Here is a 13,969-nt window from a genome sequence, read left to right as displayed (position 1 = left end):
GAAATATTTATCAGAATGGCCTACTTCCTCTATAAATTTGTTGAAAAGTAGGGTAGCTCATTCTGTCATGTAGGACATATCTATCGGAATGGAATACCTCATCTGTAAATGAGACTTCAAAGTAAAATAGCTCATTCTGTCAGGTAGGAAATATCTCTTAGAATGACTTACTTCCTCCATAGATGTGGTTAAAGGTAGGGTACAACATTCTCATAGGGAGGAAATATCTGTCTGAATGGACTTCTTCCTCTATACAATACTTGTGGTCAACAGTAGACTAGTCCATTCTGTCAGGCAGGAAATATCAATCAGAATTGCCTACTTCAACTATGAATGTACAGATTATTCTGTCAGAGGGGAATATTTATCATACCTCATCTATGCATGTGGTCAAACATAGTGTAGCTCACGCTCTCAGACAGGAAATACCTATTAGAATGACCTACTTCCTCTATAAATATGTTGAAAAGTGGGGTAGCTCATTCTGTCAGGCAGGAAACATTTATCATAATGGCCTACCTTCTCTATTAATGTGGCTAAAAGTAGGGTAGCTCATAATGTCAAGTAGGAAATATCAATCACAATGGCCTACCTTCTCTATAAATGTAGTTTAAAGTAGCTCATTCTGTCAAGCAGGGCATATTCTTCATAATAGCTCACCTCCGCTGTGAATGTGGTCAAAAATAGAGTTGGGCATAGAGGTAGGACATATCTATTGGAATGGATTATCTTCTTTATAAATAGGGTTAAAAGTAGGGTAACCTATTCTGTCAGGTGACAAATATATATGAAAAGTGCCCATTTCCTCTCCAAATGTGGTAAAAGGGTGTAGCTTATTCTGTCAGGTGAGCCAAGTCTATCAGAATGGACTACTTCCTCTGTTAATGTTGTCAAAGGTAGGGTATCTCAGTGACTGGGATAACTGGGAACCAGTGAATGTTTTTGTTTTTATTTCTTTCATATTCAGGTACAGAACAGCAAATGCTGTTGCACACAAGCTTGTGCATTGACAATAAAGTCTATTCTTGCATTGCTTTCAGCTAATTTTTAATTTCTTTCTCACATGTCTTAATTCCCTCAGCCTGTACTTTGCAGATTTAACAGTCTTTACCAAGCAAATGAAGTCTGATGTTTGTGGTCTGTATGTACATGTAAAAAAAAAAAACTGCGGTGAAAGCTCTTCAGTTGTTGACTCAGAAGAGAAGAGGCACTACTGACCAACACTCTTCACAGTTGAACGTGTATTTCCTGAATTGTGCAAAGTGACAGAACGCGGGCCTGTTGTTCATTGTTTCTCAAACGAGTCTAAGCTGAAATGGAAAATAGATCCACCCAATCTTGTTTTCTTAAAGTGAATGTGAGTCAGACCATGTGACAAACAATGAAAAGCAGAAGCAGTGGTGTATGTTAGAAGCTTTAAAACTTTATAACGGAGGTGGAACTGCTTTATTGAGAATCAATTTTTACTGTGGTCTTGGCAAGTTGGGCATATGGCTGCTTGTCAAACTCTACTTTTATGTCTTCAATGCCATTTTAATGTAACTTGAACCTTAGTGCTTAAAATTTTCATGTATGTTCTGTTCTTCCAGGAAACATGTGGGTGGATGATGCTTTTAGCATTGGCCGAAGAAGTTTGACTTCCTGAAAGTGCTCTTTTATCATTTAGTTCTGCTAACCCCAAGCTTTTCTTCTCTCTAGTCAAACGTTTTCACATGTTCTGCATTTTGAATGCTCAATACATTTCACCAGTTTTTCGATCGTGTAGGACAGGGAACCAGCAGACCCGCACAGAACTCCCGGGAGGAAGCGTTCAAATATAGAAAGCTGTTGTTTGGCGCTGGTTTTATGAAATAGTAGTTCATGGTAACTTTGCTGAACTAAAACGGTCAATGTCCCACATTCAAACTGCATATGATTTCAAACTCCTATAGCAGTGTAGCACCAGTTGATTGCTTTGAATCAAATTTTTTGACACCTGTAAGGTTTTTCACAGATTATATTTGAGATTTCATGCTGTCTTCAGGCTTATTAAGACCTTTCTATTGAGAATCAGTGGGGTCAAAGAGAAGCTAGTCTCAGTCCATCAATTTCCATTCACATATTGTACAAATAATATCTTGATAGTGGTTTTTCAACATTGACACGTCAACATCTGTTTCTAACTGTTGAAAATAGGTTAGAAAACCTGTGAGCTGACTACCAGAGCACATTGTCTGCCACTACTGGATTTATTTTCCTTTCTTTTTCCACTTAATACATTTGGCATTAGTTAGGGGCAGATGTACATCCACTGTATGTCTCACCTGTTAACCACAATGAACAACAACTTTGGTGTGGCTTACAGTATCTTTGGATTTTGCCATTTTCAACTTTAATGTGTTTCTTTTTACATTTATCCAATATACACACACACTACCAATCAAAGGTTTGGGGTCACTTAGACATTTCCATTGTACTCCATTATAGACAGAACACCAGCTGAGATCAGTTGCATTGTTTTTTTAACCATTACATTATGTGCTAACATAATTGTGTTTTCTCTGTTAGTTTTTTAAAATGATATCAGATTAGTAAACAGAATATGACTTTGGAACATTGGATGAATGGTCGCTGATAATAAGCAATGTAGATATTACATTAAATATCAGCAACTCACTCAGATCAGCTGGTATTCTGTTTATAAGGGAGTGGAATGGAAGTTTGTAAGGGACCTCTTTTGACCGGTTGTCTGTCTGTCTGTCTGTGTGTGTGTGTGTGTGTGTGTGTGTGCGTGTGTGTGTGTATATACAAATACATATATATGTATATATATACACACACACACTCACACATACAGTATATCTCAAAAACAGAAACATGAAACAGGAACATGAAAGCAACCTTTAGCTCGAGTTAAAGATGTGGTTGCATAGAAGAGAAAGTAAAGCCCGGCCCCCAATAACCTAAATAACCTGATGCTCCTCGTTCCTCTGCTGTAACTGCTTCAAAATCAGCTTCATCAAGGCCTTTTTATCACAACCTTTTTGGTTGATATGACTATGACTGTAGGTAGTGGCTATAAACCTGTTTATTTACTTATGATTTTTAAAACCATGTGCATGACAATGAGAAGTGAAAAAGCAGAGGCGTTACTGTGAAGCAAACAAACAGTAGAAGACCACAGAGACATCCTGTAAGGAGGGGGGCAACAACAAAACCACTTGAACTAGATCCGAGCGAGCTTGACCAGAGCGGGAACTCAGAAGCGGGAGGACTTTTTATGTATTTTTTTTCTTATTCGTCAGTTGGCTGCAGGACTCAAAAACGCATTGATGTCTTCATTGGTGTTTGATAGCAAATCAAAAGTTGGAAAAAACAGCGAACCTTCATGACAGTGTTATTACTCTTTGTTCAAGGAGGGATGGGAAAAGCACATTTTTGAAAGTGAACACAAATAAAAAAGGTATACATACTGTACATATATGATTGTAATATATATACCTTGTGTATACATGTGTATATATACTTTACATGTATATGTATATATACTGTATATGTATGCATTTGTACATATACTGTACACTGTATATAGGATAATAATACATAGTTAAATGATTAAAGCTGACTTAGTCATTAAGGAAATCTATAATTACATAATTTCATAATAAATGTACTTTGACCAGACTTGGCGCCAACAACGATCACAGTGTAGATGCGAGATATGTGTGTCAGTCAACCACAACAATACCTTTAACACATCACTCTGAACAAACACAAAGGACACGCCTCACATTGTGCCTTTGAAATTTTCAAACTGTCTGCACCGTCTCCTTGGTTGTGTTCACTTAAAATAACTTCACTGTCCAAACTAAGCGACCTGGGGTTGTCTGTGTGATCAGTTAAGCAGCGTGTTGAGTTCAAGGTAGAAGAGTGTACGCTGCATGATAAAGCAGTTGTGTGAGCTACTGTAGGTGGACTGCTTCTCCCTAGTGACCAAGAGCTCAACTGCACAGAGCTAGCTGAACAGAAGCACAATGCTGAATTTAAAGGGGCATTCCACCAAGTTTACATATGAAGTTTAGTTTACATCAGAGAACTTTTGACTCTGGACCTTTCCAAATTTTTTAAACAAAAGAAAAAAGATGTAATTTGAGTTGCATGATGTGAACTATAGGATCAATTGTTGTTGATGTCCTAAAGGGATTAAAAGTCACAGTGTCCCTGGTGGAATGTATTAAGTACATTACCTGAAGTACTGTAGCTAAGCACAAATCTGAGGTACTTGTACTTTACTTGAGTCTTTTTCAGAGCCTGACCGATATATCGGCGGGCCGATATATTGGTATCTGCATTTTTTAAACTTTTTTATTTTTAAACTCATTCATCAGAATCATTTATTTATTTATTTATTTAATGACAGAAGGCGCTCCACATCGTCCCTGTTGGCAACACAGATTTTTTTTGTTAATGCGTTTTTGTTCAAAGGACTTTAAGTTTCATATCTTAATGTTTGTATTTTTATAAATTGTATTTATCAGACTTTTAATATATTTTGATGTTCCTCTGTTTCTTATTATTTTAGTGAGAGCTCATAAATAACTACAAATAGCTAATGTTTGGGAAATCTATTTATATTTTGTAATGCTTTTCTGGATAATTTTTTTAATGTACAGTATATGTCGGCCAATATATTGGCATATCGGATCTTTAAATAACCAAATAGTCGTGTCGGTATGGCCCTTAAAAGTCCTTTATCGGTCGGACTCTAGTCTTTTTTCTTTTCATGCCACTTTCTATGTCTACTCCACTAAATTTCAGAGAGAAATACTGTAATTGTTACTCCACTGACAGCTTTAGTTACTTTACAAATTAAGATATTTTTGCACAAAACACATGTAGTTTATAAAATACAATCTTTGTTTAATATACTAAAGTACATAATAATACAATACCCAATGAGTCCAACTGAAATGTATTCATTTATTTGTTTATTTGACAGGGACAGTGCTCATTAATCAACAGCAAAGTAACTGTAAATGAGCCAGAGCTAACTTTCATCTGTTGGCCCTGGCCAGTTTAAAAATGGCAACCTAAAAAAAATAAAATACAATAAAATGACAGTACAGTCAGCATGTAAAAGCAACATACACAGACCAACATTCAAACAGGCACAATCCACAACAAAGTAACAAATATAACACATCAGACAGCAAGCAACAAACAGGCAGTCTAATGTACACATATCTGATTATCAATAAGCCATTTCTTCAATCATTTATCAATTAAATGATAAGCCTATTAAACACTTAGTTGATTGACAGAATTGTTTTGATTGTTTCTAAAATGTGAAGATTCAAGTACTTTTACACTTAAAGTACATTTTCCTGATGATACATTCTTTTACTTAAGTTTTATTTTTAATGCAGTTTTTTTACAGAGCAGTGTTACTACATTACTTACAGTATGTAGAAAATTTGAATACTTCTTCCACCACTGCACAGTATCTCAGCCTCTGGTCTTTTAATTTTGAAAATTATTTATGTCTCTTTCTGAAAGTGCAACACTAAATTGTTGGAACACATTCCGAAATGTAAACGTAGCTATGGGTAAAAACCACCAAGTCATGGTAGCCCATCTGTTTAGATTAGACAATCTTTAATGGATATACTATACATGTTCACACAAAGAGAGCAAAACAGCAACATTTACAATAAACTTATGCAGGTCACATGAGGACAGTCTATTTATGAAGAAAAATAAGTTCATGTATTTAAAGAATACTTATTTCCTCATTTTCGCGGTAGCTTTATGCTTTCGGTTGGAGGTCATCATGAAGCATAACTGGTGTTACAAGAACAATTTTTTTGAATTTTGCAGTTAAGCATATTTAGGACTTAAAGGATGTCAGAAACACAAAAGTTGATTTTAATATGATATGCTGTTATAATAACTGAAATCACAGAGTTAGAAAGAGAACAGTGGTGGGGAAGGTTTAGAAAGTTAGGTTTGATTCAAGCTGAGGTATGCAGTTTTTCTTTCATCACTTTCAGCACCTTCTCTTGGCTCTGCCCTAACCCTTGTGTTTTCCTCGGGTCAAATTTGACCTATTTTGAAAGTTGTTTATGTCATAAATATGGGTTGCGTTCAACTAAATTGCCCCAAAATAACATGGATGCATGCATATACGTTATATAGATACAACGTTAAATTAAATATGAAATTGACATTACTTCCATTGAATTTCAGGTATTTTATTCAACTTTCTCATTTGGAGAAAAAAAATCCAAACCTTTACCCTGGCTAAACTTTGATAAAGTGTAATCCATTCAATATCTTCTGATCTTAACTATTAGTCAAAATAATTCATAAAATCTGCTTTTTCAACTCATAAGTTACGTATAATGTCATATAAAATAAGTTTATTGACCCTAAATAAATAAAAAGCGTAGAAAACGGTTAGTTAAAACAATTACAGTTACCCAACATCGCTTAGATTTCCTTTTAAGGCTTTAGACAATCTAGCCCTTATTAAGAGCCTTTGGCCAATCACAGGTCATTTCAGAAAGAGAGAGAGAGAGAGCGTTCCTATTGGCTGTTCTATGCAGATGTGTATTCACATTCTTTCAGACTAAAAATCCTGCAGAAAAAAGCTGCTCATCAAACATTGGCAACAACTGCCTACACTGCAAGGCAACCCCCAAAAAAAGACAGACTTAAAAAAACATTTTTTTTTTTTAAAGTAATACCACATACCCTGGGAAGAAAAAATCAATATCACCCAAGACAAAGCTTGAGCCTCAAACTACACTATGTCACCTCAAAGGGCCTTATAGGCCCACAAGTTTGCAAATAAATCAGAACGTTAGTTCTTGATATGAATGAATGACTACTTGTACAGGTTACTGTATGAAGAGGGGCTTAGGACAGAGAGGGCACAGCTTCATAAAGAGGGACGTATTTTCAATAGGGCTGTCAAAGTAACACGTTCAATTAAATGAATTAATATGAGAAAAAATAACGCAGATTAATCCATTCCATGTTGACCTTTGACCCGGAGCCGCTCTAGCCACTATTCAACTGTAAAATGAAGGAGCGAGACAAGAATGCGGTGCCTGGATCATTGATTGGAACATTTACTTAAAAATCTTCTTCCTGAGACACTTTTTAATTCATTTCCTCAGTATACAAAGTAATATTGTTGATTGTTATGCTTATTATTTGAATTGATTGACAGACCTAATTTGCAAATGTTGGCGTTTTTTCGTTGCCTTTTCCAGAAAACCGTATACCCCTAGCTTCAGACAGTAACAATCACTTCAGCTGGGACAGTTTAACTCCAGAGTAAATCATCTCCTCTTCTGTGCTCCTCCGTCTCCTCCTCTTGCCTTGCATCTCTTTGAAGTCCAGAGCTATGTACTGCGAAGCATCAGATTCCTCACTCTGGAGATAACACCAAAGCTACGTTGTTACTACCTGATGCTAAACGTATGTAGTTATGGGAGGGATGTGTCCATATGCAAAAACATAACTCTTGTTAGGAAGATTTTTGAGCTTACCTGACTGTTAGCAGTGTTTACTGGGGCTCTCGAGTGGGGTGGCAGCCCTATGAAAAAAATAAATCAAACCGATTTTACAGTCACTACCTTCTAACAAGGCTAGAGCAGGGGGTGGCTTCATGGGCTCCTGCCCCAAATGTTTTCTCAAAAGCCCAGAAGGAATCCATTTGGTTCCAACCATGTCATGTTAATATGCCTGCCATATTCAAAGGGGTCCGTTCACCTCCCAGCCCAAGATGTCTGAATGAAAATGGGTTCTATGGGTATGCAGGAGTCTCCCCTTTACATACACCCCCCTTTTATGATAATCAAATGCATTTTTTTTTCAGCAACTATCATGTTTTCCCCAAACAATGTACAGATTTTTAGACCTTCCATCAATAAGTTGCTTGAATAATAGTTCAAATAGCTGCTGTAATAGGATAGAAATCTCCCCGGGTGGGTGGGTGTGGGGGTGGGGTGGCCATGCCCCCGGGACCCACCTAGGTCTGGTCTGAGCTGGTAATGTTTACATCTTCTGGATCCGCCCCCGTCTTTACTGATCAGTAATTGTCTATGATAAAAAAGAAGTCTGTGAGATCTATGGATTAGCCAAAATAATCAAGAAAAAATATATAAATGTATGTTTTAATGTAGTAAGCACCACAAATGAAATTCCAGGGAGACAGATTCCTCAAAATCTGGGCAAATAAAACCCAAAACTATCTACATGGCTAGATAGTACTTGGGTTAAGTAAGAAACTTGTGATTTATAATTGTGGGTGTACAAATCTTTCCTCTTATGCTCTTCAGAACAACAGACTCATCTCTAGTAAATATACATGAATTGTACCTTCAGAATGAGGACATTTTCTCCTGGACATTTTGCAGAGCATGCCGATTAGGGTGATGTTCAAGAAAACAGACACAAGCAGAGCTGCAACCATGCAATGCAAGAAGACTGGGGAAATGTCCTCCTGTTTCTCTGTGAAACATAGAACAACTATTCAGACTAAGACATCAAATTACATTTTTTAAATTTATTTTAAAGTACAGTATTATGGTTCCCGCAGGGTCTTAAAAGTACTTTTGTTTTTTTAAAGGCTACAATTTAATTATCTTAAAAAAAGGCCTTAAAAGTATTAATTTCCTTGACAAAGGTCTTAAATTGGTTCTTTTCTTTTTGCAGGATTAAATGACAATATGAATAAATATTTAATGTGGGTCACGTTTAAATACACTTTATTTGTATTTTTGGTTTTATAGCATAAGAGCTCTAAACAGGAAAACTATTTGATTAATTTTATGTTATTTGATTGCCAACACAATTTTCAAAAATGTTTTAGGAAATTAACGTTATTTGGTAAATACTTACTGATTTTACATTTAGATGTCTATGATGTTGGCAGTAACCCGTGTGTTGTCCTTGTATTGTCTGTTATGCCTCTTTATAAATTATTAAGTATACGTTACCCCCCGATTGAGATACAGCTTGTAAGCTAACTTCATTCCAACTTAATAACTCTAGTTTTACAATTCTTTTTGGAATTCATGGTCAATAATTCAAATTTTTGTGACAGTATACCTATTAATTTCCTGAGTTAAAAAAGCAGAAAATAAGAATTATTTTGACTAATAGTTAAGTCAGGATACCGTAACATTTTTTTTAATTTTTTTTTTTTTTAATAAAACACCCAAAAATCAATAAACGTAGAGAGTGATCTTTTATCTGAATTGAAAAGAACATTTTACGGAACCATTCGTGTGATTTTTGGTGATTTGAATGAAAGAAGAACCACATTTCTGACACAGAAACTTTAAAAACGGGTAAAATTTGACCCGAGGAAAACATGAGAGTTATGTTTCATCCTAGGTGGTATTAACCCTCCTGTTGTCCTTGGGTCAAATTTGACCCATTTTATAAGTTTCTATGTGAGAAACATGGTTTCTATTCAACCAAATTTCCGTCAATATCAATTGATGATCACAACTTTTATGGTCTGCCCGGGAGAAAATCCATAAACATATGTTTCTCTGACCTTAACTATTAGTCAAGAAAATTCCTAATTGCTGCATATTTTACTCACTAATTAGGTGTAATTTCATGTAAATTAGATTTATTCACCATTAGTTCTATAAAGAAGTGTAAAGCTAGTGGTAATAAGTCATGAAGTGAGCCAAAAAGATGTAACACAGAATTGGGTGATCATATATAGGCTACTTTACGCTTTATAAAACAGGCAAACCAAACCGTAGGACAAGTGCATGGTCAACAGGAAGACAATACAAGTGTTAAAATGTCTTTAAAGTCTTAAATGTAGCTAAATACTTCGATGAGAAGAACCCTGGGGGGGTACCCTGAGTATGTTGCTCACCTTCAACATCCAGTCTTGTTCCTTTCCCAAACAGTATCTCTCCACATGAAGCCACAGCACAGTAGTACGTCCCAGCATCCGACACACTTACATTCCTCTTTGTTAACGTGTGCACACAGCTCCGCGCAGGAAACTCCGGCCCCAGGCTCTGTTCACACTGACTGCGGTTGTGGGTGTAGATGTACATAAATCCCAAATGGGAGTTTCTTGAATTCTCCCTTTTGAACCAGTAAACACTGTGTTCTGTGTCGCTGGTTCCAATGTGCAGCGTGCAGTTGAGAGTGACAGATTGGCCTGGCTTCACAGAGTCGGACGCCGGCTGCTGGATCAACGGCCTTCGACTGGACTCTGAAAAATAGTAGAAATGTTTAGGAAATGGAAGATCAAATGGGGGAAAAAAACATAGCTCAATGAAAATAGTTTTACGTTCAAAATCTAAAAACAAAATACCTGTTAAAACCAAAAATGTTCCATTGTTAAATTCAGTGACTACACTACTGGTGTGTCCACAGTAGTACATAGCTGAATCTGAGTCCTGGACATTAAATATGTTCAGATGGTAGAAGCCTTCCCCAGTATGAACTGAAAAGCGATCGTTGTCTTGGAACTGGTTGTAGAATTTGTTGGAGTCAGGTAAATATTTGTAGAAAGAGGATATGATTTGAGGTTGCTCCCCCGCAACCTGTTTGTACCAGCACAGATGTTTGGCACTGGAGTTATAGAAACAGGGTAAAGTCACATTGTGTCCGGGGTTTGTGGAGAGCAGAGTGCCAGCTGAAACACAGAAACAGATATACATCAATGACCAATTGAATGCAAATATCCCTTTTACCCATTTAACTCTTGTGTTGTCCTTCTGGCTAAAGAAATATTAGCACATTTTTTCTTCACCTTCCGGAACTTTTTGATGAATTTGTTTTTGTTTTGTTTGCATTTTTTCAATGTTTCTGACACTTTTTTTGTATCTTTTTTTTGGTTTAGTTTGACTGTTTATCACTTTATCACATTTTTAAACCTAATTTTGTAGTTTAAGAAGCAGAAATATGCTATAAAATTAAATAAAACACCCAAAATTTAATGAAAGTAGTGAATTGATCCTTCATTTTACCTGAGAAGAGCATTTTATAGAACCATCCATGTTCATATTAGGAAATTTGGTTGAAAGACAAATTTCTGATCTAGACCCTGTTTCAAAATGGATCAAATTTGACCCGAAGACAACAGGAAGGTTAAAACATTTCAAACATTTTGGAATCAATTTCAAGTTACCAAATGTAAGATTTACGATTACTTACTGGCTCTAAAGAGAAGATCCAAGAGCACATAAAACGTGAACATCCTTCTCTCTCTGGCGTTTTCAGTTTTCGACAACAGAAGCTACACTGTCAGCGGAAAACTGTTCTACAAAAAGAATTGAGAAGCTCATATTTTCCATCACCTATTATAATTGGTGTTTTGACCAAAGATGACACTACATCTTTCTAGGACATCCTTAGCTGTTACCTCTGTTGTGGTTTAGATGGGTTTTCAGACGAATAGAGGGCACCAGGCTTGTACTAACTAATCGACATACTTTTGTGCATGCAAATGTTACTTCACATCAGTGTTTTTCCTTGCACATGCAGCAAGCATTGGTTGCACAACACCCAATGAGTGTTGATCTTAGGCCACCACACTTATCGAAGAATAATAAATTAGGCGGATTAAACCGTTGATACATTTCTTTCTTTGATAAGCTAATGCATCAGCGTAAAGTAAAATAAATGTAAATACAAATGTGGGCACTGCCACCTTACAGGAACAATGATGGAATTAAGATTATAGTATTTTTTAATGACTTTGTCTAAGACCAGTATTGGAAAATAAGTTCAGCCAATAAATTGATTCATTAGAAGGAAAATATGCAGAAGTTGTCTTGTAACAAACAGAGAAGACAGGGAGGCAAATACTGTTTAGTAAGGTAAATGGCTCCCTCTGCTGTGGACAGTTAAAATACATACTACATGTATAGAAAATGAAATAGAAAAGTAGAACAGTATGCATGCAATGTTCTTAAAGGTCCCATGCCATGGCGCTCTTTGGGTGCTTTTATATAGACCTTACTGGTCCCCAGAGATGGTAAGTAACAAAGTACAAGTGCTTTGTTAATGTACTTAAGTAGATTTTTCATATATTTTTACTTTGCTTTACTATTTATTTTTTGGGCGACTTTTTACTTTTACTCCTTACATTTTAACACAAATATCGGTACTTTCTACTCCTTACATTTTACAAAATTGGCTCGTTACTTTAGTTTTGTACCATAGGTCGTCTATCAGGAGTGATTGTGACTGCATGTGGGAGAGTAGCGCCACACGGAGAAAAAAGAGAGAGAAAATAAAAAGAGACTAGCTGTCCGGAGGACAATTAGTTGAGATTGTGTGTGTGCGTGTTTAGGAACTGTAAGTCGTACAACTGATGTTGTCAGTTCATTTAAGCCTGTTGTTGTATTGGTCTACAGTTCTGGCACATTTAAAGTAAGTTATTTAGTGATTCTGTTGTTTGTGTTCTTCACCTGTTACCTAGGTTACACCTGGCTGTTGATTCATAATGGCGATTGTTAACGCCCTTGCTCACCTTTGTATTTTAGGTGCATTATTTCCATGCTGAAGTAGTTACACTGCATTAAGATAATGTAATTAATAGTGGGTTCATTGTTATTATTTGCGAGCATATTCCTATGCATTGTGTATGGTAGCCTACATTGCTATTTATTTCTTTGCAGAACCACACACACACAAACACACTCACACACACACACAGTCATAGCAGAGCCACGCCCATGTTTACAGTTGCTTGATTGTAATAATGCATCAAAAGAGAGAAGTTTTTTAAGTTGGAAACCAGAATCGGCTTTAAACACAGTCCTAATCTAGTCCGCACTGATGTTTCTCAGCTTCCACTCTAAATAAGGTTTGTTATTCAAAGGGCTAATTTTACTTTTATACTTTAAGTAAATTTCCAAGCCTCTACTTTGTTGCTTTTACTTGAGTAAAGAAGTTAAAGCAGTACTTCTACTTTTGCCAGAGCATTGTTTACCACAATTATCTGTACTTCTACTTGAATACTGGAAAGGAGTACATTTGCCATCTCTGGGACCATTAAGTCCTTTGAGCCTTCAGGGATATCTTCACAGACTAACAGTAACCTCAGCATATTCAACATATTCAACCCTCAAGATGAAGATGTCTGATTCTTGATTCACCACTGACTTCCCACTGCTGGGAATGCTATAACATCTGGCACAAATGTCCACTTTGACTTAAGGAGGAACTGGCTAGATTTTAACTCAAGAACTCATATACTAATTATGTTAACAGTTAACACATATGTTAATAGGATAAAATGATGGTGTGAAGACATGTATCCAAAAGCTCAAAGATAAATGTCACTGTGACATCATAACGTTCTGCGCCGTAACTCAGGAATAGAAGGAGATTTGTGAAAATATTTCATAGTTGGTCGGATGCTGAATTGGTGACACTAATTTCAAGGTGCTCACCTTGAAACTGTGGTGACTGTATAGAGCTACTGTAGTGTGGAGTTGAAGGTGTGTGAAGCATCCATGTTTTAGAATCAGTAGCATCTTTGCAGCAACATCCATGTTTGAGTTGGGACAATTTCCCGTTCTGCCAAACCGGCTGATTTGTCGTTATGAGTATGAACATCATTATGAAGTTCAGCAAATCCCTCTAGAATGTTTTTTAAGATAACATAATTTCCCTCCATAGTCAATATTTATAGTGCATAGTTTATGTAGTAGTAGTAATGAAAACACCACTGTTGTTGCAGCCACATGACACTAACCCTCTGAAATCAAGCATGTGCCCCCACCCCCCCTCCACACAGATGCTATTAGCCAAGGAAGACACAGAGGATTAAAAAAACATGATCTTCTAAACATAACCATGCTAAGAAGTACAGAGAGTTGCGTGGAGCTGATAGTCTTAATTAGCTCTGTACCAACTCATTTGGCAATGGCTTGAATGTTTAAATGTTTTTGTTCCTTCCCTCACCTATGGTCATGAAGGTTGGGTCATG

The 13,969-nt window shown here is 36.4% G+C and overlaps 1 protein-coding gene across 3 annotated transcripts; it reads right to left on the bottom strand.

The window, feature by feature from the left end:
- Positions 1-7,159: 7,159 nt before the first annotated feature.
- On the bottom strand, positions 7,160-11,289 carry LOC116707407 (uncharacterized). 3 transcript variants are annotated; one of them, XM_032544728.1, is made up of 6 exons: positions 11,185-11,289; positions 10,340-10,663; positions 9,890-10,237; positions 8,368-8,499; positions 7,536-7,582; positions 7,160-7,419 (listed from the first exon to the last, which is right to left on the bottom strand). In XM_032544728.1, exons 1-6 carry the CDS (start codon positions 11,225-11,227, stop codon positions 7,291-7,293), a joined length of 1,023 nt encoding a protein of 340 aa, XP_032400619.1. In that variant the 5' UTR covers positions 11,228-11,289; the 3' UTR covers positions 7,160-7,290. The 3 variants fall into 3 exon arrangements, 2 of the variants coding, with proteins under 2 accessions (XP_032400619.1, XP_032400621.1); XR_004336505.1 differs by having other exon boundaries at positions 7,211-7,419; positions 7,536-8,088; XM_032544730.1 differs by having other exon boundaries at positions 7,183-8,088.
- Positions 11,290-13,969: the final 2,680 nt, after the last annotated feature.

The sequence above is a fragment of the Etheostoma spectabile genome, chromosome 19, assembly GCF_008692095.1.
Source record: "Etheostoma spectabile isolate EspeVRDwgs_2016 chromosome 19, UIUC_Espe_1.0, whole genome shotgun sequence".
NCBI classification, from domain to species: domain Eukaryota; kingdom Metazoa; phylum Chordata; class Actinopteri; order Perciformes; family Percidae; genus Etheostoma; species Etheostoma spectabile.
The sequence above is the reverse complement of the archived record's forward strand: the minus strand, read 5'-3'. Positions and strand labels throughout refer to the sequence as shown.

Coding starts and splice junctions, on each gene's coding strand:
- LOC116707407 (XM_032544728.1), bottom strand. CDS start 11,227: ATGTTCACGTTTTATGTGCTCTTGGATCTTCTCTTTAGAGCCA. Junction 7,583..8,367: donor AAAATGTCCTCATTCTGAAG/GTACAATTCATG, acceptor TTTTTTTCATAG/GGCTGCCACCCCACTCGAGA. Junction 7,420..7,535: donor TAAACACTGCTAACAGTCAG/GTAAGCTCAAAA, acceptor TGTTATCTCCAG/AGTGAGGAATCTGATGCTTC.